Source organism: Aspergillus pseudonomiae (genome assembly GCF_009193645.1).
Source record: "Aspergillus pseudonomiae strain CBS 119388 unplaced genomic scaffold BDV37scaffold_166, whole genome shotgun sequence".
In the NCBI taxonomy this organism is placed as follows: Eukaryota; Fungi; Ascomycota; class Eurotiomycetes; order Eurotiales; family Aspergillaceae; genus Aspergillus; species Aspergillus pseudonomiae.
The window spans coordinates 21,839-42,024 of NW_022476158.1; the positions used below are offsets into that span (position 1 = coordinate 21,839).

At 46.1% G+C, this 20,186-nt stretch overlaps 7 protein-coding genes across 7 annotated transcripts; 3 read left to right on the forward strand and 4 right to left on the reverse strand.

The window, feature by feature from the left end:
• Positions 1 to 6,324: 6,324 nt before the first annotated feature.
• On the reverse strand, positions 6,325 to 6,994 carry BDV37DRAFT_266043 (uncharacterized protein). The gene has a single exon (XM_032083863.1). The coding sequence runs from the start codon at positions 6,846 to 6,848 to the stop codon at positions 6,630 to 6,632; it is 219 nt and encodes a 72-aa protein (XP_031934624.1). The 5' UTR covers positions 6,849 to 6,994; the 3' UTR covers positions 6,325 to 6,629.
• A 2,414-nt stretch (positions 6,995 to 9,408) lies between these two features.
• On the reverse strand, positions 9,409 to 11,128 carry BDV37DRAFT_289537 (uncharacterized protein; the record flags this gene model as incomplete). Its single annotated transcript, XM_032088492.1, has 6 exons — positions 9,409 to 9,442; positions 9,494 to 9,606; positions 9,659 to 10,065; positions 10,125 to 10,361; positions 10,413 to 10,770; positions 10,967 to 11,128. 6 exons carry the CDS (start codon positions 11,126 to 11,128, stop codon positions 9,409 to 9,411), a joined length of 1,311 nt encoding a protein of 436 aa, XP_031934625.1.
• Positions 11,129 to 11,372: 244 nt separating this feature from the next.
• BDV37DRAFT_266054 (glycosyltransferase family 69 protein) lies at positions 11,373 to 13,811 on the reverse strand. Its single transcript, XM_032083864.1, has one exon. It carries the CDS (start codon positions 13,390 to 13,392, stop codon positions 11,812 to 11,814), a length of 1,581 nt encoding a protein of 526 aa, XP_031934626.1. The 5' UTR covers positions 13,393 to 13,811; the 3' UTR covers positions 11,373 to 11,811.
• A 29-nt stretch (positions 13,812 to 13,840) lies between these two features.
• On the forward strand, positions 13,841 to 14,835 carry BDV37DRAFT_60983 (uncharacterized protein). Its single transcript, XM_032090942.1, has one exon. The coding sequence runs from the start codon at positions 14,079 to 14,081 to the stop codon at positions 14,664 to 14,666; it is 588 nt and encodes a 195-aa protein (XP_031934627.1). The 5' UTR covers positions 13,841 to 14,078; the 3' UTR covers positions 14,667 to 14,835.
• Positions 14,388 to 16,238, reverse strand: BDV37DRAFT_292195 (zinc-binding alcohol dehydrogenase family protein; the record flags this gene model as incomplete). The annotated part of the gene is made up of 4 exons (XM_032089128.1): positions 14,388 to 15,187; positions 15,243 to 15,613; positions 15,675 to 16,019; positions 16,091 to 16,238. 4 exons carry the CDS (start codon positions 16,236 to 16,238, stop codon positions 15,005 to 15,007), a joined length of 1,047 nt encoding a protein of 348 aa, XP_031934628.1. The 3' UTR covers positions 14,388 to 15,004.
• A 782-nt stretch (positions 16,239 to 17,020) lies between these two features.
• Positions 17,021 to 19,354, forward strand: BDV37DRAFT_292201 (uncharacterized protein; the record flags this gene model as incomplete). The annotated part of the gene is made up of 7 exons (XM_032089129.1): positions 17,021 to 17,082; positions 17,243 to 17,645; positions 17,952 to 18,083; positions 18,118 to 18,277; positions 18,323 to 18,390; positions 18,573 to 18,616; positions 18,761 to 19,354. 7 exons carry the CDS (start codon positions 17,021 to 17,023, stop codon positions 19,002 to 19,004), a joined length of 1,113 nt encoding a protein of 370 aa, XP_031934629.1. The 3' UTR covers positions 19,005 to 19,354.
• Positions 19,355 to 19,895: 541 nt separating this feature from the next.
• On the forward strand, positions 19,896 to 20,186 carry BDV37DRAFT_61037 (uncharacterized protein). The gene has a single exon (XM_032090943.1). The coding sequence runs from the start codon at positions 19,985 to 19,987 to the stop codon at positions 20,150 to 20,152; it is 168 nt and encodes a 55-aa protein (XP_031934630.1). The 5' UTR covers positions 19,896 to 19,984; the 3' UTR covers positions 20,153 to 20,186.

The window sequence follows — 20,186 nt, forward strand, 5'->3', positions numbered from 1 at the left end:
GTAATTTGGGTACCATGCCTCTTCACATGACAGGTATTGAAGGCCTTGCAGGAAGTATAGCGGATAGGTATTAGCTACCTGTGAGTTGGGTTATCTTCTTTCCTCCCTCTAGGTTGATTGTATGATCACTCTAGCATACCTTCTATCTGAGATCAGTATCACATCACTTGTCCAGATCTTAAAATTCAGCATGAGATGAGGTATGTGGGCGGCCACCTCGTATTGGTATTTAATAGCCAAGTGTCCTGCAATACAGCCCAGTCTCTGTACGGAACGAAACAAAGCAGACCCCCACACCAGTCCTTCGCCCAAGTAGATTTTAACGAAGAAACACTAACGAAGTTTTTTAATAAAAAAAAAAGAAAAAAAGAAAAAAAGAAAAAAAAGAAGGACGGTTGACATATAGTACTTCACCGACTACACAACCTCCATAATATGGTATTTGTCACACTGATACCTCCAATCCTATTGAAAGGAAAACCAACAGTCGATTATACTTGCCATCATCGGAAGTTTCTTCACAGTGAATATACTTCAACGTTATGGGGTAGCCAATGGCAGTGTGATTGGGTCATGCCTGGGAAGGAGGGGGAAAAGGAACGTCAGCTGTTCTCCTATTGATCTTTGGGCTGCATCGTCTGTCATCTGCGACACTTCTTTTTTCCCTCATCTTGGCATGATGACGACAAGCGAAACTGTGTTTCTATGTGGGACGGCAAAATTCATAGTGAAGAATGACTATCGGGCTTTGATTCTTGGGATGGCCGAACAAAGGGCGGGCCATACATAGATTTGAAGATAGCAAGTAGTAACCTCGGTCAGAATTTCTCTTTGGAAGGATACACCTAGTACCATTAGTAGACTACAGGGCACCGGTCTGGTTCCCAAGCAAGGATGGTTACCTACTGGGTTACTACGCCGGATACTAGTATGGGGGTGTGGAGGCAAAGGCCATGGTGTCAATAATAGCACATCAAATCGAGATTGCGGCACAGTGAAGTTGCGCAAGTTTGAAACCAAGTTCATTACGCCGTATATGGGCCGATAGCCTCCTGCTCACATGCCGACATACAGATACAGGTCCATGTTGCTCCAGCTAGAGAAGGGGCATCGTGCCACCAGAAATACCCTATCGGTACCTATCACCAGTGTCAGAAAAAGGTTCAGACGGGTGGGCAGCGATGATGATGACGACGAAGAGCCATGACAATGATCAGCCACTTGCGCCTTCTGTCGCAGGACTCTGTAGATCCCCATCATGCGGGAAGCGTTATGGATTTCTTCATGCTTGCCCGCTTTATCTGTGCCCTCTCGGCCTAATCCTGGACTAACGAGTAGTGTACCAACTAACCAGGCGCTTAGTCTCCTCCATCGGCATCCACCCAAGCAAAGACAAAGCGATCCGTACCTTCATCCGCTCTGCCGCTCGAGGCCAATCCTTTGACGTTAACAATCCCCTGCTAGGGCCGTCACTCCCAGTCGGTCCCCCTGCCCAATTCCCGTGCTAATTCGCTCTATCTTCCCTCATCACACGCGTACCCGCAGGCAGTTTCGGTCACGTGAGTATATAACGCGGTTCAGAGTGACTCGATTGGGTGATAGTCCGAGTCTACGAAAAGGACGAAGAGAACATCCTGGTGGTGATTGGCAACCAAGGTCTCCTCCACGGTGGATACTTAATTGAAGGAAACAAAGACATCGGACAGGGGGTTGGATATCTAACCAGTCACTGGCGTCAAGGGGGTTTGACACTGACTCGTACGCTGTAGTTTTGCCCAGTCCAGACTCGACCAGCATATTACCATGGGACTTACGTGCTCTGTTGCCGGTTGGGTTCGGCAGGGCTCTGTTTGGTCGTACCGCCCTTAAGCGGTGTGGCAATTGACGCGCTATACGCGAGCCTAACAAAGAACATCTTCCCAAAGCAACCCGGAACTTCTATGATAAAAGAATAGAATAGTCAAGTACCCATATGTCCTCCAAATTCGAAAGGCGAACGCTGGGGAAGACAATCAGACATGAGCGGCACACCATCCAAGTTGAGGCTCAAGTGAAACAGCTGTTCATTGCCGCTGCACTTGGTGGCTCCATAGCGTGCAACAGTACTTTTCGCCATTTGCCCACCGATCCAACTCCACCATCATAATAACCGACATACAAGCGAGCCCAAGCGTGTAACCAACCCAGAGCTACTCTACGAGTGGAAAGGCTCCAACGCGGATATGTCCTCCCATCATACCATGTACAACTGTTCTCCGCTCAAGACTTATTTGTCTAGTCAGGGTGTTACATCGTTCAACGTCCGGGATCCGAAGCCATTTTGACACCATCGTAGTCAACAATTAAGGAGTTAGTTTCATTTTGTACTATCCTCATTCTACCCCGTACCTTTCTTTGTTCTTGGTTTTTGCTCTTGTTCTTTATATTCAGATATATAGATTCATCTCTCTCCTTTTTCTTCTTCTGGCAAAACGTATTATACAGGTATTGAATTTAGTAGAGACAGACGTATATCAAGATTAATTTACTTATCTGAATCGTGGCTGAAGTCATCATATTAAGCAGGTTCTTTCATGGCTCCAGAACATTATGAAACTGGTATAGCTAATGACGAACTGTCAGGATTCGGTGGAGCCCCTTTGGCGATGGCCGAAAGTCAAACATAGTACTGTTAGTCAAATTGTTACTTCGTACTTCTTAGACATATTCGAGATATGAAATTAAACAAAAAAAGGGGCACGAAAGGGAAGAGGAGAACCTCGGGGATGAGCGGGATCTCCCCGTCTGTCCGTCAACTACTACTGTGTACTCCGTACTGTTGCAGCGCTGCTACCATTACTCCGTACTATAGGCACAAGATAGTCACAACGCACGGGAGAGGATTCTAGTACTGCTGGACCTTTCCCACTGCCTATCAACCCGCTCTCCACTCATGGAGATCGCCGTGCACTTGTGACGGCTCAACGGCGATGCAACCGCAGTTACTATGACACAGGTCTTACATGTTGCATTTCCGACTGCTGCCCCTCAGAGCATCCTCGTCTATCACCTTATTTGTCAGCAATGGGATATGACAACAGATAAACGCTGCAGGTAATGAGATGCGTTGTCTCTTCCTGGTAATCATATCCTGCAAGCGAGGGTTGTCGGTGAGCTCCTTGATGCAATCAATACCTTTAGCCGAGCTGAAGATACACCAAGTAACCTTTCGTGCCATGAGATCGGGGGTCCGCAGTGCCCAATGAGGTATCCTCAGCTCATGTCGAAATTTTCATCGACTGATGTATCGAATGTCAGCCACGGACCATGCTGTACTGCACGTTAGATCAAATTATTTCTAGCAAAACTTAAACTGTGCCTTTTCTTTGTTCTATGTCAGTTCTTGAGTCACACACTACCCTACATAGCCTGGAAAAGATTAGATAATATACAATATACAAAACAAGAGAGGGGGTAAGAGCAAAAACAATGAGAACAAATAGTGTGAATGAAGGGATAAACCGGCACTTTTCAGCCTTTCAGGGATTATCTTCCAACTCCTTGCGATTGGGATCATATATGATTGGCGAAGAGCTGTTTGACATGGTGGCAATGGACATGATACTCGTCATTTCTTTGTGACATGACTCAGTCATAATGCATATCACCTAGGACTGGTCCTGGCGACAACATCTACAGGTGTCCCTAGCCGCCCAACTCTGTTGTATCACTTTTTGCCTCAATACTGACCAACAATTCTTCATGTAAATATCACCTGGACCACAGTGCAACCTTCAGAGTCTGTCTTCGGTCTCGTGCCCACTGATGACCATTTCTCATTATCCAACACCGGCTGATTTGCCTGACCATTTGTCCCCACCTAGGTGTGGAGGCTACTTTTCTTCCTCGAGTTCTCGAGCTTCGTTAAGTTTTACTGATCCCTTTTAGCTGCGCCCTGCTAAAAGACGCCCGTAAAACCATCGAACGGAAGATCTACAAAGACTACGAACCTATCCTTTGATTGCGATGAACGGCCAAACTGACAGTTAGCTGATCCTTTGCCTATTCTGCGCCACAGTATTGATGATCTGACCCATTTGCCTCCTTCTGGACGAAGGACGGCCGAGCTCCCGGCGTCAAGCTTTCTATTATGACAGACAGTAGCTAAACTAACCGCTGAACAATTGGGTTTTAAGCGGTCCGGCCGAATGAATTAATATTTACAAACGATATTTTTTTTTCTTTCGCCTCAAGTGGCCTTTGTACTATACTGCTCTTCGTACTCCGTGCCAGAAGTGCCAGAATCGAGTGTCTCTTTCCTAAAAGGACAAGGAGAAGGTGTGAACCGTGGTTCCTGAAGCTTCAGCGGATTACTCCATCAGGTATATAGAGAATCTTTTGGTTTAGCCAGTGTGGGTCACTCGACTCTTTCGGATTTTGGCCTTCGCCGTATGCCGACTTTCCACGGTACGGAATAGAAGGAAGTGGAAAAAGGAGCACGGTCATAGTCTATATATTTGAATTTATTATGACCATGTCCAGTAGCTTCGAACCTTATCCCCTACGGACCTATCGGCTGGATTGCATCCAAACTATCGCATCATCCCATTCAATGATTGGCGATTCATTTAATATTAGCAAGCAACAAGGAGAAATAACCATTGGAAATACGTCTATTGGTAGTAGCTCCAGGCTACCATTTTTGAGTGTGTCAATACACGATTTCTTTTTTGTTCGCCTCTGTACCTTTTGTATGGAGCCATGTTGGTCAGGTTAAATTGCTTTTTGCTCTTTTCCTGTCATTCTGTTTGTGACCCCTGCGCCCAACACGTGGGGCGAAGTCGCCTCAAAACTCAGTCATCATCCGTACCTTTTCCCGGTAGAAGTTCACCCGAACAGTACTACTAGACGCCAGCGGCTCACCTCCTGTCTCGAACAAAACAAGGGACTCTCGGAAAGGGAAACGCGGCCTCATGCCTTACAGTTCGGGTGCATGTCAAAAGGTGCAAGTCTCGATGCAACGCTGCACAGCATTCTCGGTATCAGAAATAGAACTCGCTAACAATGATATTCATAATTTGCTATCATATAGATAGGATGCGTTGAGACCCCTAGTCACGTTGGATCCAATCGGTCGTCCTGGCTTGATATTGATTGACATCTAGTCTACCTCGTTGGGATGCGGCACAGTCGTTGTACATAAGGTCGGCGCGCCGGTTGCTTCTGGCCCCTCTTTCAGGACCACCATATCTATTCTGCCTAGGGAATGAATTAATGAAGTCCACTAGTGTCACTATTGTTGGCCTTTTTTTCTGTTTTGAACTATTTGGCAGTTGTTTCTCTTGTCCAATGATTAGTTTTTTGAAGATTAGTTCGGGTTACTACCAGTATTCTTGTTGTGGCGTCAAAAAAAAAATTAAATAAAATAACTACTCAATAAAAAAAATGGGACATTTTACCGACAACCCCATGACAGAAGCTTTGACTTTGACGGCTCCCGTTCTCGCATGAATGGACAACTTAATACAATGGTCGTACGGTACTGTAATGCGAGATTTCAAATTCAGGAAGATTTATTTTAAGTAAACGAAAGGTAAAAAAACAAAAACAAAACAAAACAAAACAAAAATTAAAAGTTCAACAGGTTAGGGGTAAAAAATCAACACGAAATGGTGTCTTCAGACCGTTTCGATCGACAAGGCTCCGCAGAAAGATAATGTGAGATTCGATTCTGCTGTCTCACTTACCTAAGGAATGTCACTTGATGTTTTACTTTAATTATCCAGTAGATAGGAAGGATCTTCGTACTTTGTCACTCTACTCGTGTTATGGGGAAAGGGGAGGGGAAAGTGGGGGATTATCCTATGTTTACCTATATTGCTCGCACTTATTTACTCTTGAGAGAAACTGAATTAGAAATGGGACGCGTACCCATGGAGCCAGCAAGGTTACCGTAAGAGTACATGTACAGCGCCAACCCTGGACAGGTTACGACCTCAGCTGGACGGAACATGCTGAGAGTTGCCGACTAATGCCCAACTACAACACCCTCTACCAGACTGTCGGGTCCATGGTGGTATTCAACGCGAGAATCAGCCGGTGGGCGCATCACCAGAACTAATACGCCTGCCGGTGGACTGGGACTGAGGCAATCAATGGGAGGTCTAAGAAGAGAGTGCTAGACCATTTTAAGTCATTGCCTGTTTGGGGATTCCGAATCTTTATGCTCCTTCTTCTACCTTGTATCATTATTATTATTATTTTTTTTTTCTAGAAAATACTAAGGTGGCATTCGACAGGGGAGTGAATTTTGGTAAGAACAGGGAATATCTTTCCCTCGTGCCTCTCTACCTTGTTATATGTATTTGTGTTTTCGTTGTTTTATTCCTTTTTGACTCCGTACCTTGATTTAATTTTCTTTTGGCCTTAGTAGAATAAGATTGTTGGCGTTGGGTGAGTAATATTATGCTCTGATATAGCCACTCATTCTGCTTGGGAAAAGTAAACTGGAACGAACCCGCCTCGATATCCATGGATCTCCTCGGAATTATGGGTTGATGTTCTGCTATCAATAGTACGAAGCGTTTTCCTTCTCGAACTCCACTATGTCAAACTCTTTGTTTCTTCACACCCATCGGCGATCTCCGTATCTAAAACCCATACCAGTGACTTGATTGAACATTGAAGTTGTATCCACAGAATGCCATGGTCTCCACGGCACGAAGACAAATCTTGCTAGTCGTGTACGAGGGTGCTCCCTCCGAGTTCCATCCGTCATGATTGAAAATTCCTAGATTTCTTTTGAATAACTCAAGTAGGCAAATGGATACTGATGATAGCAAAAAAATTAAAAAATTAAACTTCCACATGCTCGCCCCTCCTCAGGGTGGAGTTCCAGACCAAAAGCTCAAGCCTTGGGCTTGGCGCGTTTTTACGATCTTCAAATGGTCTGTTCGTTTATTTTGACATGGTACTAATATGGTACGAAGGGTCAATTTTGCATCGGAATTGGCCCCCACCGCAACCAATTCGGTCGCCTTCCTTTTGCCTTCGTCCGTTTTACTCACAGAGGAGATGCTAGCCGAGATGGATCCATCTTCAGTTCCTGTCGAAACTTTAGACTTCAACAGCCAACTCTGCAGACTCGAGCGATTTCCGTACAGGGAATGTGTGAAACGTAATTCGTATAGGTACCTACCTCCACTGGCGCAGTGCTTAGTGTAGATTGTACAGGTACCTGGAGGCTCCATGAAGTTTACTTGACCATTTCTCCACGCTAACCAGGGTAGATCGGGAATTGCGGATGAATTCCCCGCTCCCACTCTCACCTTTCCTCCGTATGTCGGGGTTACTCGGACCTACCGGCTTTTGGTTTGTTCCTCCCGTTTCGCCTCTTCCGTGGAGCAAGGACTAGTATCAAGCTCGAATTCTCGTGTCTTGTTTAGGACTTGGTTCACCGCGTATATGTACGAGCGTAGAGTGGGTCGTTTGACCATTCTAGACTGTGATCTTCTGTTTTCTTTGTAGGAAACTGGGTATTATGCTATCATTATGAGATCAGGTCTAATCTCGGCCGGCCGAGCTTGTTTGAGGGCCGAGCTTGATATATTAATCTCGGCTTGTATTTTGTCATGGTCATGTCATGTTCTGTATGGTACTCTGTGTGGGTATTGATCTTGGTACTGTACATAAGCCTACCTTGAAGTATAACCAAGAATTTGTTGAACAGAGACATACACCTTCAAAAAGCTACTGTGCCCTTTGGGGACGTAACCAGGTAGTGCTGGACAACATGAGATACCCCAATTGCACCATCTCAACACCCCAATCACCAATACTGGCCGAGCGCAAGCATATGATACATAGCAGAGATCTATATATGGACATGCATACATATGTTTTCTGCAGCTCAACAAGCCACTAACTAACGAAGATCACACAATACCATTCATTCGATTTCCTCACGGAATATGCGAATCCTCCATTTCTCCACCCAACTCCCCCATCGTCGATAGAGGCATTCGACATGTTGATCTCTGAGGGATAGACTAAATCCTAACGCAAGTCTAGCGTCGTTCTCGTGGTATAACACCTTTCTCGGGATAGTGTCTGCGGATACTGCTTTAGCCCCAACGGCTTTTTCTTCGCAGCTGTTCTTCACTTGCCGAAATGAAGCTGAACTTGAACCTATTTGTTTATTTATTTTAATTTAATTTATTTTTTTTTTTTCCTGCATTAGGGCAAGGCAACTTGTACCTTAATGTGAATGTTTACACGTGCGCATATAGTCGGTGTATTATATAGAGATCACTTTATCTACCGTATGCTTTTTCTTTTCCTTTCTATTTTCTATTGTGTTGGGGGTTGGGCGGTTATCGTCGGCAGTCGGTCACTGCTATAGGTGTATTCGAGGTAGTATACCTATATTTTCTGATTTGAATCTGTGGTGATGGTATGTGGTTCAAGTTATGTTGCCTTCGTGGAGTATTGTCCTCCTAGTAGTTAGTTTCTCTATTATATATTTTGCTCATCAGCATGGAGTCTTGATATACTCTGATTCTTTAGATAAGAAATATTGCTCGCCCCATTGAAATAATAAAATGCCCTACGCCTAAGTCTCCGTGGCCATTGAATATAGTAGAACATTCGAGTAGCTGACATCCGGACTTGAGACGTAAGAGCCTTGAGCCATATTTACTTCTAGCACGTTACGGGACAGGGGTCGCACTGCTTGTAGCACGTTATGATCATAGGTAACTCAAGACCCTAGGCATTTAGTATCTCCTGTCATGTTTTTGCGGTCGATTATGCATTCTTCTCCAAAAAAAATAAGCGTTTTCATGAGGCCTCAAGGTGCAAGTCTACGTAACGGAGTATAAGCAGTTTATATAGATCCATGTCCACGCTGAGGATCTCGAGCACGACTTTCTATACTCGATATGACACTTCTTGCAGTACAAGTTAATTGGTCCAACGTTCGAGCGCCTTAGATTGTCGCTAATGGGTGGATGAAGAGCCGAACAGATTTCTGCGTTGGGACTTATTGATTGACCGGCTTGCATTGATAGTACATGACCATCATGGATCATGATCCGGTTTTCCTTGTAGGCCTCCAAGGTACTTACTGAATCCCCATGGCGGACCATGATCATAGCCGGATGCTATATGTAGACACCTTTTTTTCTGAGCATGAACTGCGGAGGAATGAAATCTCTTATTCTGTATGCTATTTGCAGATGAGCTAGAACACATGAAATCCGTCATTCAACTCGAAATGATTCCCATGATTTTTCTTATCTCTTATCAATTTGACCTTTTTTTTTTTGTTTTCTACATACTACATCCTCCGAACACGTTGTGAGATGACCATGCCGCCTACCGCAGCTGTTATGTGATAGTCCTGTCCAGCCATGCCATAGATTGAACGACTCAGTTGGTGTGATAGCCGGTAGCAAGTTCGCATCTAATTGTAAAATCAACCAGGGCCCAACTTTAGCTATGACAAGACACTTACGGATCAGCAGCATACTGAATGTTGCACTGTTCCCAGGACTCGTTACGGACAAGCACGGCACGGAAGCGAACTGCATCATCGATGCTACAGAAACGGAATATGACGTTGCGTGCCTACATGGATTAATACCCAATATAACATCGTTTCTGGGGAATGAGTACTTACCTCGCCGGGAACGTAGCTGTCCAGGATCTTTTCAACCTTTCGATGGTTGCCGGTAGCCAATTCAGAGAGCTGGCGCATGGTAACATCAAGGTCAACACCAACAGCACGGACAACACGAGTTGCGCCTGTGGACAGGCTGAAAGACAGCTGAGAGCTGACAACGTCGACCTCTTTTCCCATTTCCACAAAGACAGTGATCTTCTTTTCTTTATCAAGATCGATGCCGTTGGGATACTTATCGTAGAAAGCTTTGCACGCTTCGTGTTCACAGAACAGAACTTGAGCAGTGCCAGAAGGAGCCACAGAAATGCTCTCGATAGTACCGCCGTGAATCAAGCATAGGACCTTTGCAGGAGTCTTCCAGGTGGAGGGCAAGGCCCTGATGATAACCCGTCTGACGCGAGCAGCTTGAAGAAACGAGACTGTTAGTAAAGATCGTCAGTGCAGGATGGAGATCATGGTATACCGGGCTTGTCACGGATCTCCGGAGTACCCCAGGTCTCAAATGTAGTCTGGTGTTCACGGCTCTCTTCTCTTTCGACAGAAGTATGAGAAGCGGTAACGAGGGTGTCAGCCGAGACGAACTCGGGTGTGCTGGACTGCTCAGAGACCCCGAGAGGCACAGGCTGTCCAACAAAGCTGGTGAGCGTGCTGTCATTTCCTGGACCAGCAAAATCGGCATCGCTCTTAACCTGAAACTCAGCTGCAGGAGTGTGAGCTGTGTTTCAGATACATAGCATGTTCAGAGACTTACCAGGAGTGTTCGGCTCTTTGGGGGTAGAGGTGAGCACAAAATCATCAGTAGAGGTAGGATTCTTGGCGGCGTCATCATGGGACTTGGAGAGGCTGCCATGTTCACTGGACGCGTCTTCAGACACGTCAACAACAGAGGATGCCTTCCTATACGCGTTTGGGTCGAGCTTCAAAGCCCTAGCAGCGGCCATAAACCCTGCCGTGTCATCGACATCGGCGATAGGATACATCTTAGTGGGAGGCTTTTCACCAGATGAAATGCGTGAGTCGTTAATATTAGAGGGGTAAGAAGATGAGAGTGAGGGAGAAGGACTTGGAGTGTGAAAGACAGGAGGGGTCTTGTAGCCAGCAGCAGATGACTGTTTTTGTGTTATCGGTCCACACGTCAGCTCAGAAAAAGGCAAGACTAAACAAGGCTGGATAGGGAGAATAGTAACGTTACGCTGGAGAATGAGGTGATGGTTGCTGGGGGGAAAGGGAGAAAGGAAGAGGTAAGAGGGAGAAAGTGTGAGTGAGTGGTTCAGAGAGAGAAGGGGAGAGAAAAAGAAAACAAACCGTGGAGGGGCTATTTGTAGAGATCACAATATCCTGATCCTCTGCTGAGGGAGCGTGGCGACTGTCATCTAGGGTAGGAGCAGCGTTTCTCTCCAAGAAGGACTCGAATACACTATGGATGACGCTGGTGACATTTGAGCTGAAATGAAACGGCCTTGCCATCATGATTTTGAGCTTGAGAGTATCTAATATTTTGCACAAGACGCTGACCACAGGATTGAATAGGCGTAAGGTTTGATGGATATGTGATAGGAAATTGTACAGCATGATGATGCTATGTACAGTAAGGGGGCCAAGTGGAAAGGGGCATATAACTAGTGCTTGTAGCCTGGAAAGGGACTTGGTGATGAGAGAAGAAGAGGAAATGACGACGAAGAGGGGGGAAATGGAGAGGACGAGGGGGGGGGGGGGGTTATAGGAGTTGTCCAAGGCAAGCATCTGTTACTGACCTGGAGATGATGGCATCAATCTGCTATTGTTTTAGCCACACAGTGAATGAAGAAATGACTGATAAATAACTACAAAAGCTCTCTCAGTCAACATCGATCAATGACAATATCAAAGGGAAGTAACGCAATGCCTGTGATTTAACAAACACATGAATGCCTTTCAAGCTTACCTGTTGAGACAATCAATAGGTCTAATTCAGCTTTAAATCAGATATTCAATACAAACGTCAGGCTATTATGAAGGAAACTGCTGAATTCTAGTAGTTTCTGACCATTCATTATGTACGTCTCTGATATCATTAATGTATTTCACAAGAATAGTTCGTCGTTGTAACTCCATATTCCAGGAAGAGGATTTGCACGTCACTCTCTTCGGCAGAAGATCATGTCAAAGGCTCACGTTGGTACCGGTATACTTTCGAACCCGTCCTGGCCCTCTTTGCGGTCTTCGACGATGACTTGGAGCCCTCGTCGTCCACAATAACCGTCACTCCCAGGAATTCGTGTAACTAACTGGAAAGACCCACCTCCATCGGTTTTGCCATTCGGTACCCAGACCGTCTCTTCAACAGCCTGACCACGAACTTCTGATCGACGAGGATTGAACCAAGGCATACCCGCAAGATGGCTACCAATGTTATGAATTAAAGAGTAGAGTTTTTCAAACCGTCGAGTTGTCCACAACCAAGATAGGGTGCGGCCATCGTATGCCACGCGTACGAAGGGATTCATGTAGATCCCAGTGTCCACGATCTCATCCCCATTCGATGGCGGCTTACCGATGTCGGCATGGATGAGACAGCATTCAGAAGCTTCCCAGAACAAGTCAGGCGCAGAACGAAAACGAACAGGGAATTGTTCTCCTCCCATTTCAACTGCGGGCTTCGCACTGCCTTGAAAGAATCGTGCATCGAATGCCACCATTCCTCCCCAGCAACTGCGGACTCGCACCGCATCCTTTTCTGCTAAAACATCCCGTCGGCTCTGGCCTCCTCCAGCGGTTGTAAACCAAGGGAAGAACGGAAGGCCCACGCCATAGCCCTGCACATCACGCGTTGCATATGTATCGTAGAACTTGAATGGGTTAGAAAAGTCAACAGCGCACGCTGCTCGGTATTGAGCGACACCGTCGTCATCCACATTAGTAGAGAACAAGAGATGGAGAGCATCGACTGGATCGAAGAAAACGTCGTTGATGTATAAAAGTTTGTCGTATTGCGTTTTAGACTCTTCCAGCGACCGTAAGGCTCGGTTACGGACCTCAGCCAAATAATCGATACGCTTAGTGCGCTTAGAGCCCCCGGGAATAGTCACCCTAGGCAGGGTGCTCAAGTCGAAATGCTCTTCGATTATAATAGACTTATTGCTTGCGACCTGGTTTTCTAGGGCTCGTAACGCACTCTCACCCTCTGGTCCGCTGTCATTCTCATAGATACTTAGGAAAACATTATCCTCTCCAAGCAAGTCGATAAGTTGAAGAATAGTAGAGCCCCATTGTCCCTGCGCTAACTTCCCGCCACGATCATATAAGCTAACAGCTATGAAAACCTTTTCATTGCCAGGGTTCCCCCGGCCAGAGGCGCTTGAATGTGAGACGGTCGATCGAAGTGCTGTATAATGGGGTGGATGCCGGGTATATGAGGGCCGCAAGATTGCAGTGAGGATAAGAAGAGCAAGAATGATACCGACGACGGCATGTAGGTAGAAACAGGCCCGACGAAACAGGATGCGTCGGAAACAGCTAGGTCGCGCCGAAGCCGAGATCAAGGGCCGGGACGTTTTGAGACGACGGTATCCAGAGTAAGTCGAAGCAAAAACCCGTGATAAAAAAGGCACCCGGCGCAAGAGTCGCCGGGGTCGAGGTGGAACTTGCGACTCAAAGTCGGCCTCGTCTAAGTTGAAGCTCCCCTGGGAGTCAACGGATGAGCGAGTTTCCAGTTCATACTCGTCGGGATGAAGTAGTCGGGAAGAAGACATGACGAACGATCGTCACATGAAGAATGGAAGCATTCACCTAGCCCATATCTGAGGTAGTTGGGCCGAACAATAACAGAATCACGCTTCTATGGCTAGGCGTCAAAGAAAACTTAACACCAGGCTGAAGCTATTATCTTCCCAAACAGGATAGTAGGATTATGTCAGCCGATCTGGACCGCCAAGACATTTGCTTAAATCGGTGGTGCGGAGAACAACCAATGGATCACATCATCGACAATTGACTTCGGCGTTCGTTCGGACCTCCCATGCAGGAGATACGAAGTTAGACAATCCCCCCAAGATTGTTTCACTTATATCTATAGACGAAGAAAAAGGAAAAGGAAACGTCCACATGTCACCGATATGTTCCGTATTCCCACTTCCTATTACCCCCGAACGCGAGTATGTCAGAAACCCCACCACCGGCCGTAGAGTCATGACTGTCATGGTCAAGTACTGTTTGTACTGGGGGAATTGTGGAGCACCACCGTCTAGTGACGTATGCGGAGGTTTATATTTCCTCTTCCTCCTCTTTACCTTTGCCCTTGATTCTCTTCTCATCTTCTAAAGTTTCATATTCGGGTAAACGTCGTCTGGGTCACGTTCCCATCATATTTTCTTGTTACCCCCTGCACCATAAACGTTATCTGGGAGACAAAAAAAGAAAAGAAAGTATCACAGCCACTATGTCAACATTTGCCTTTGCCAACTCTAACGAAAAGGTCCCTGGTAATGGAACCCTTCCTGCCGAATTCACAATAAAAGCCTCTCCGGGAACGGATGTATGGTCGAAACCTCCATCCACGGAACGATTCAACGCTCCGATCCTATACCAGAGCGTCCCGTTGAACTCATTCAAGCGGGCTAGGGTTGCCTTCAATGCCTTCTGGAAAGACAAATACGACCAGGGTGGACTCATCCTTGTTTTGAACAGCGCAGATGGTCCTCGGAGATGGGTTAAGACGGGCATCGAGCTCACTCATGGTAGACCCCATTTGAGCACCGTTGCGAAGGATAGATTTGCGGACTGGAGTTTACAACCGGTCCCTTCAGGTGGTGGAGCAGCAACGCTGGAGATCGTCAGAGAGTCAGACAATAGTCTGTGGATCTACTTAGTTGAAGGCGTGCAGAAGAATCCTCTCCGTGAGGTCACTTGGTTTTTCGAGGAGCAGAACGTCCAAGACCTCTGGGTGGGACTATACGCGGCGAAGCCTTCTAACGAAGGTCAGGATCTGGCGGTCAATTTCGGCCACCTAATTGTTGACACCGTTTGATTTGGCGGGCCGATAGGCAAACCTGGATATAACCATTATATTTATTAGACTCTGTGTGAAGGTAATTTGCTTATTGGACGATCAATTTGTCAACACTTGGACATACTGGCAGTGCTATGGACATAGAAGCATGCTAGTGTGGAGATATATCTGCAACTGTTCCCGTCAACTTGCACCAACGTACGAAGATCAATAGTAGTGAGGATAGAGCATGCATTCATAGCTAAAGATACTGTAAGAGAATTGATAGTTGTAGCGGAATAGTCCAAAATTTCTAGAGTCATTTCCAGAGACCCAAGTTACCCTCAAAGTAGTCGAGCTGCGATTGATGCCGTGCTTCATATCTGATAGACAATCTTATATGCTGAGATTTTCCCATCCCTATATCTCTGGAAACCATCAGAAACAGCGTCCAATCCAGAAAGCACCTTTGTAACATTTGGCTTGATCGTGCCCTCCTCGAGCCACGGACCTAGTTTCTCAAACAGTTCGCTCGCTAGCTCATGATCCTTTTCAGATGCCTATAGGAAGAAATTCAGTTTTGGCTATCACAGCAAACGACTGCCAACTACCTACCGGCCAATGAAACTTCCCATAGCTATGGTCCTTGAGAAATGTCGTCCACACCAACACGTCTGTAACATGGGCTTTCTCGGAGACACCCTCAGTATTTGCTTTGCCCGGTCGCACCGTGCAGATGCTTCCTTGACAGCTACCGAACACTCGTGAAGCCGTCAGGGATGAACCTCGATCTCCAACAGTGTCAAAAACATGGTAGATATTTGGGGCAGCTTTTCGAATCTCCTCCGCCACCTCCTCATCCTTATAATCGAAAGCATATTTCGCACCATATGATCGCACTAGTTCTGCATTATGGGGACTGCAGGTAGTGATCACATCGAACCCATAGAGGGACGCGATTTGAATAGAATACAGACCGACACTGGCTGTTTCACACCCGATAACGTTAGACGATCGGAATCTCTGAAGTGATAAAGGAAACCTTACTGCTACCTCCCCACACCAGCACACTTTTACCCTGTGCTTTGGCACGGTCGAGATTGAGACAATCTGGGGAGAATAATGCGAGCCACGCAGTGGCTGCAGCGAGGGGTACTGTACTAGCATATTCACGCGAGAGAGTTGTAGGCACCTTAAAGGCAATTCGCTGGTCAGCCAGACAGTACTCGCTGTATGCACCAAGTCCCTTGGTCTCGCCTCCCCAGATCAATGCCGCTACGATATCGCCTTTAGTTAATCGTGTTACTCCCGCGCCAACTTGAACCACTTCCCCGACAAAATCACAGCCCAGCACGGTTCCATCGCCAAAAGCATTGCTGTCAAAAGATTGAACTAGGGGTGGATCAGCCTATGCCTTACTTAGAATGGAGATAAAAGAGTAGGCAAAGCGAAGGGGCTCCTACCATCTGTCGGGTTTTGAGCTACATGAGACACTTTAACAAGCACCTGTCCAGGGCCTGGTGACGGAACAGGAATTGATTCTCTAACCAATTTCGGTGATTGGCCTTCGGATACGCGGACGACCAGGGATGAGCTGTACTGAGTGCTCATTGTACAATATGTTGGTGCGATGAATATGTAGAGTGTCGGATTAAGGCCAGCAGGAATGGACTTTCAATTTGGTTTGAATCGGCACACCTGGTGAGGCGCACGGAGGGCCGAGGCTAAGCATGGTTTAAATACTTACGCAGCAGCACTGACGCTTCAGATCTTTGGCAAATTATGCCCTGAAGACAATTGGACCATTACATACAAGTGGAAGCGCCGCTGAGACTTGGCCATGAGAGTATATTGAAGGTACTAGTAGTAGTAGAGGGGCAACCCCACAGATAACGTCAGGAACTATCTTCGTTCTCCAACGATGTTTGAACTTGAGCATTTGATCCTGATATAAAGCTAAACAGCAATAGAGAAACCCAAACCGTATGATCTGTATCCATAACATTTGCTCACTCTATATATCGACAACAACACCTGACTCGTATACCTATGTGTCAGTGGTGGTTGACATAGCACCATGATAAACAATTGGTACTACTAGTAGTAGGTGTGGAGCCTCTTGGAGGCGGCTGGACTTACCAATTTATCAATGGGAGTAATTGTAACCGCCAGTATGTCGTGTGTACTAGGTAGCTTAGCCGGCTGCTTAAAATAGGTTGATACATAACATCTATTTTTTCATACGATTGACAAGCGCTTTAGATCATTGATGAGACGGACGATATTTATTCGGGATTATCACGTCGTCAATAACACACCCCGGCGTTCACCCTCAACTCAAACCCGCAGTTGGGATAATTATGGGGATGTAAAGCTTACTGGTGAGGTGCAGGATGAGAGAAACTGCTCTACATATTCCCAGAATCGCACGTTCTCCAGGCCTCAGTCAAGCTATGTTAGTTTGTCTGAAATCATCTGGCGCCCTCGTGGCGTTATTTCAAGCCTAGCCGGCGGCATATCTAGTGTTGAGGTTCTTTTCTCTCAAAGACAGGATCTTGAAGTCTCTGCAAACCCCTTCGTTGAAGATTCTGCTTCGTCTGCTTTGTTGGCTCCAGATGGTGTTGCTCGTCGACAAATTCCACAACCCAGACATATATTCTGCCTTTTTCCCTAGGCCAGGCGATCTCTTCCAGTGTATCCTTGCTCCCTGAGCCTTCACCACCAGTGACAGATACCAAAAAAGCTCTATTGATTTCATCCTATCTGCGGAAAACAGGAACTCGGTGTGAGACCACAAATACTCAAAGGCAATCCACAGCGCAGAATATACATGGCATGATGGAGCCTGCCACCTTTGTGGCAGCTGCCATGTCCCTCGCCTCGCGTCAACTGGACCACATTGAACAGTGTCAGCATTCGGTAACATTAGAACTGTATCAGTATACTATCCGACTACTCTTAGGCCAGGATCCTACCATGGCGGATGCCTCGGTGCTAGCGACTTGCACTCTGCTGTGTGTTTAGGAGATGATGGCTTCCGGAGTGTCCGAATGGAGGTGTCACTTGAAGGTATATGCTCTGACTTCCTTTGGTATCGACTTTATCTCTTTGTTTGGTATTAATCGAATATCATATATTAATCAATGCCATCTACAGGGATGTGCCGGGCTTTTTCGAGTAAAGGGATGGGATGGGCCGAGTAGAGGCATCGTGAAGTCGTGCTTTTGGGCATTTGCTCGAATTGGCAAGCTGTCCCTCCTAACAAAGATACAAATTAAAGGCTCATTAGGTATTAACAGCTGTGTTGATTAGATATTTGGGCAGCTTTTTGCACTAATCCCAACCGACTTCTGGATGGACAACATGTCAATTGTGCCCGCCGCGGCAGATGGAGATATTGACAATTACTGCAACCTGGCCATCATTGTATTTGCGAAAATAAAATCATCTGGCAACGTTCAGTCTATCCAACAGAATGCCCGAGCCGGAGCTTAGGAGGAGTATGGCAGCTCCATGGAACGAACTTCAAGAGTGGTATCGACTTCGTCCTAAACAAGTTTATCCGCTACTAAGGAGCGAGTGCACACCCTCCAATACCCTATCTAACATTGTCTTTACTCAATCATCCTCAGCCAGGTATTTCACGGATGGTAAAGACTAATTGCCCGGGCAAAGTGACTAACGTGCGTGAAAAGTTTGTGGGAACACTTTCTACCATGCCAGTTCCATCCTACTACTGCAGGAAGGGCTTATTATAACAGCAGTGCAGGCCCGCATGGCTCAGACGATAAGTACACGAAGCTGCTTGCTACTAAGTTCTTCTCGCCCTCTTCAATATCATGTATACGAACACTGGTGTATCTGCTAAGGGGGAGGAGCCGTTTGCTCATTTGGAGGTACTAAGGATGGTATCTGACTATTTGCTTCAAGACCGACCCCATTTAGCACGTTCGAGAACAGATGGGAATATCCATTTCGAATGTGTCACAGTAAGCGGTGGCCTGTTTCGACCTCTCCAAGCCTTTTACTTTCCTTCCATCCGCCACTGCCTAGCAGAGTATAAGAAGGATCACACCCTGGCTAGAGAGAAGAATAGCAACAGAAGATATAAAAACAACGTCAAGGCCAACTAGTACGAATGGGGTGTATCAACTACAACCTTTATACATCGCAGGCACCGTTCTCGCGGGTTTCCAAAGTTGTTATACACAGCAGTCAGGGTGGTCATATGTTTGGTCAGAGGTACGTCCTGGACTGTCTTCATCCAATTCCCCTGGCGACCAGAATAGTCGCAGTGCATGTTCAGTGGAAGAGTTCGCCGCCGAGAAGATATTGCTTCTCAAGAACTTGGGTCTCATTGAGCGTGAGACGGGATGAAAGACTTCTGACCGTGCGGCCGACCTGAGAAAATCATGGAGTTTCGAGTAAGAAATGATATCTTGTATTTATAAGATCTGTTGATGTATATTGATTTGCGAGCCTGGATCTGATGCGGCGCACTACTTTTGCTAGTAAGGTACATGTACCTGCATTGTCCAAGGTTGAAGTAAGATGCTATGATCAGTCATTTTTTAAGTTGAAAGTTCAGCCACATGGTTTCACCAGAAACCTGGATATGTGAGAAATCAAAGGATATACAACTGAGTTTTATTATGCAGAAGTACCAGAATTTTCATAGGCACTAGCTCTATTTGAAATCAAGATATTGGCTTCTATCCAGCATTACCTAGCTAATCTTATAAGACTTCTCAGTGCTTAGACTACAGACACTTCAACTTAGTCTGCGCCCAGGCGAAATGCTCGGTAGCACACGACATGTCTGTCGTAAGCTCACGTAGTATACGAGTACTGATAACTGGTAGATCTACCTATAGTTAGAATAATATCGTAGGGGAATGAAAGACTTCGGACAAAAGAAAGGTATACAGAGTCGATGGATAGCCGAAAGTCACTCCATAAAACTTGTATATCAGGGATTATACCTGACTGCTGTCAACTTAATACCACTGTTAGGCATATAACTTACGTGGAAGCAACAATACTTAGCACAAACAATCTACTAACTAATTCAGCGAACCCACCGAGTTGTTCGTACGAGCTGAGTGGCCCTTTGGTATTTGCTTTTTTTCCCCCTTCTTTTTTCTACCCTGTATTCTTTTCCTTTCTTTTATTTATTTGATTCCCTCCCTACCTAGCAACCTCAAAATCCGTGTTGACTGGGTGGACAAGACACTAGTTGTAGGAGTAAGTGGAGATTTTATTTTAACTTCGGCAGAAAGGAACGGAAAAGAAAACAAGTTCCGTTCAGCTCGCGGTAGTCGCGGCTTCTGGTGGAAATCGGAACATAGTTCAATATCATGGATCCTGACATGATTACGAGGATATTCCTGGTCTATCTCGAGTGGCTCTTACTCAGACTGACTCATACCAAGGACCGGTTCTTCGGATGGAGAAGTCGAAAGAGTGAGGGGGAGAAATACGAAAAGCAAAGGAGGGGTTTTAAAAATAAAAATAAAGATAAATGAATAAAATAAATGTGAGAGAGAGAGAGAGAGGAAA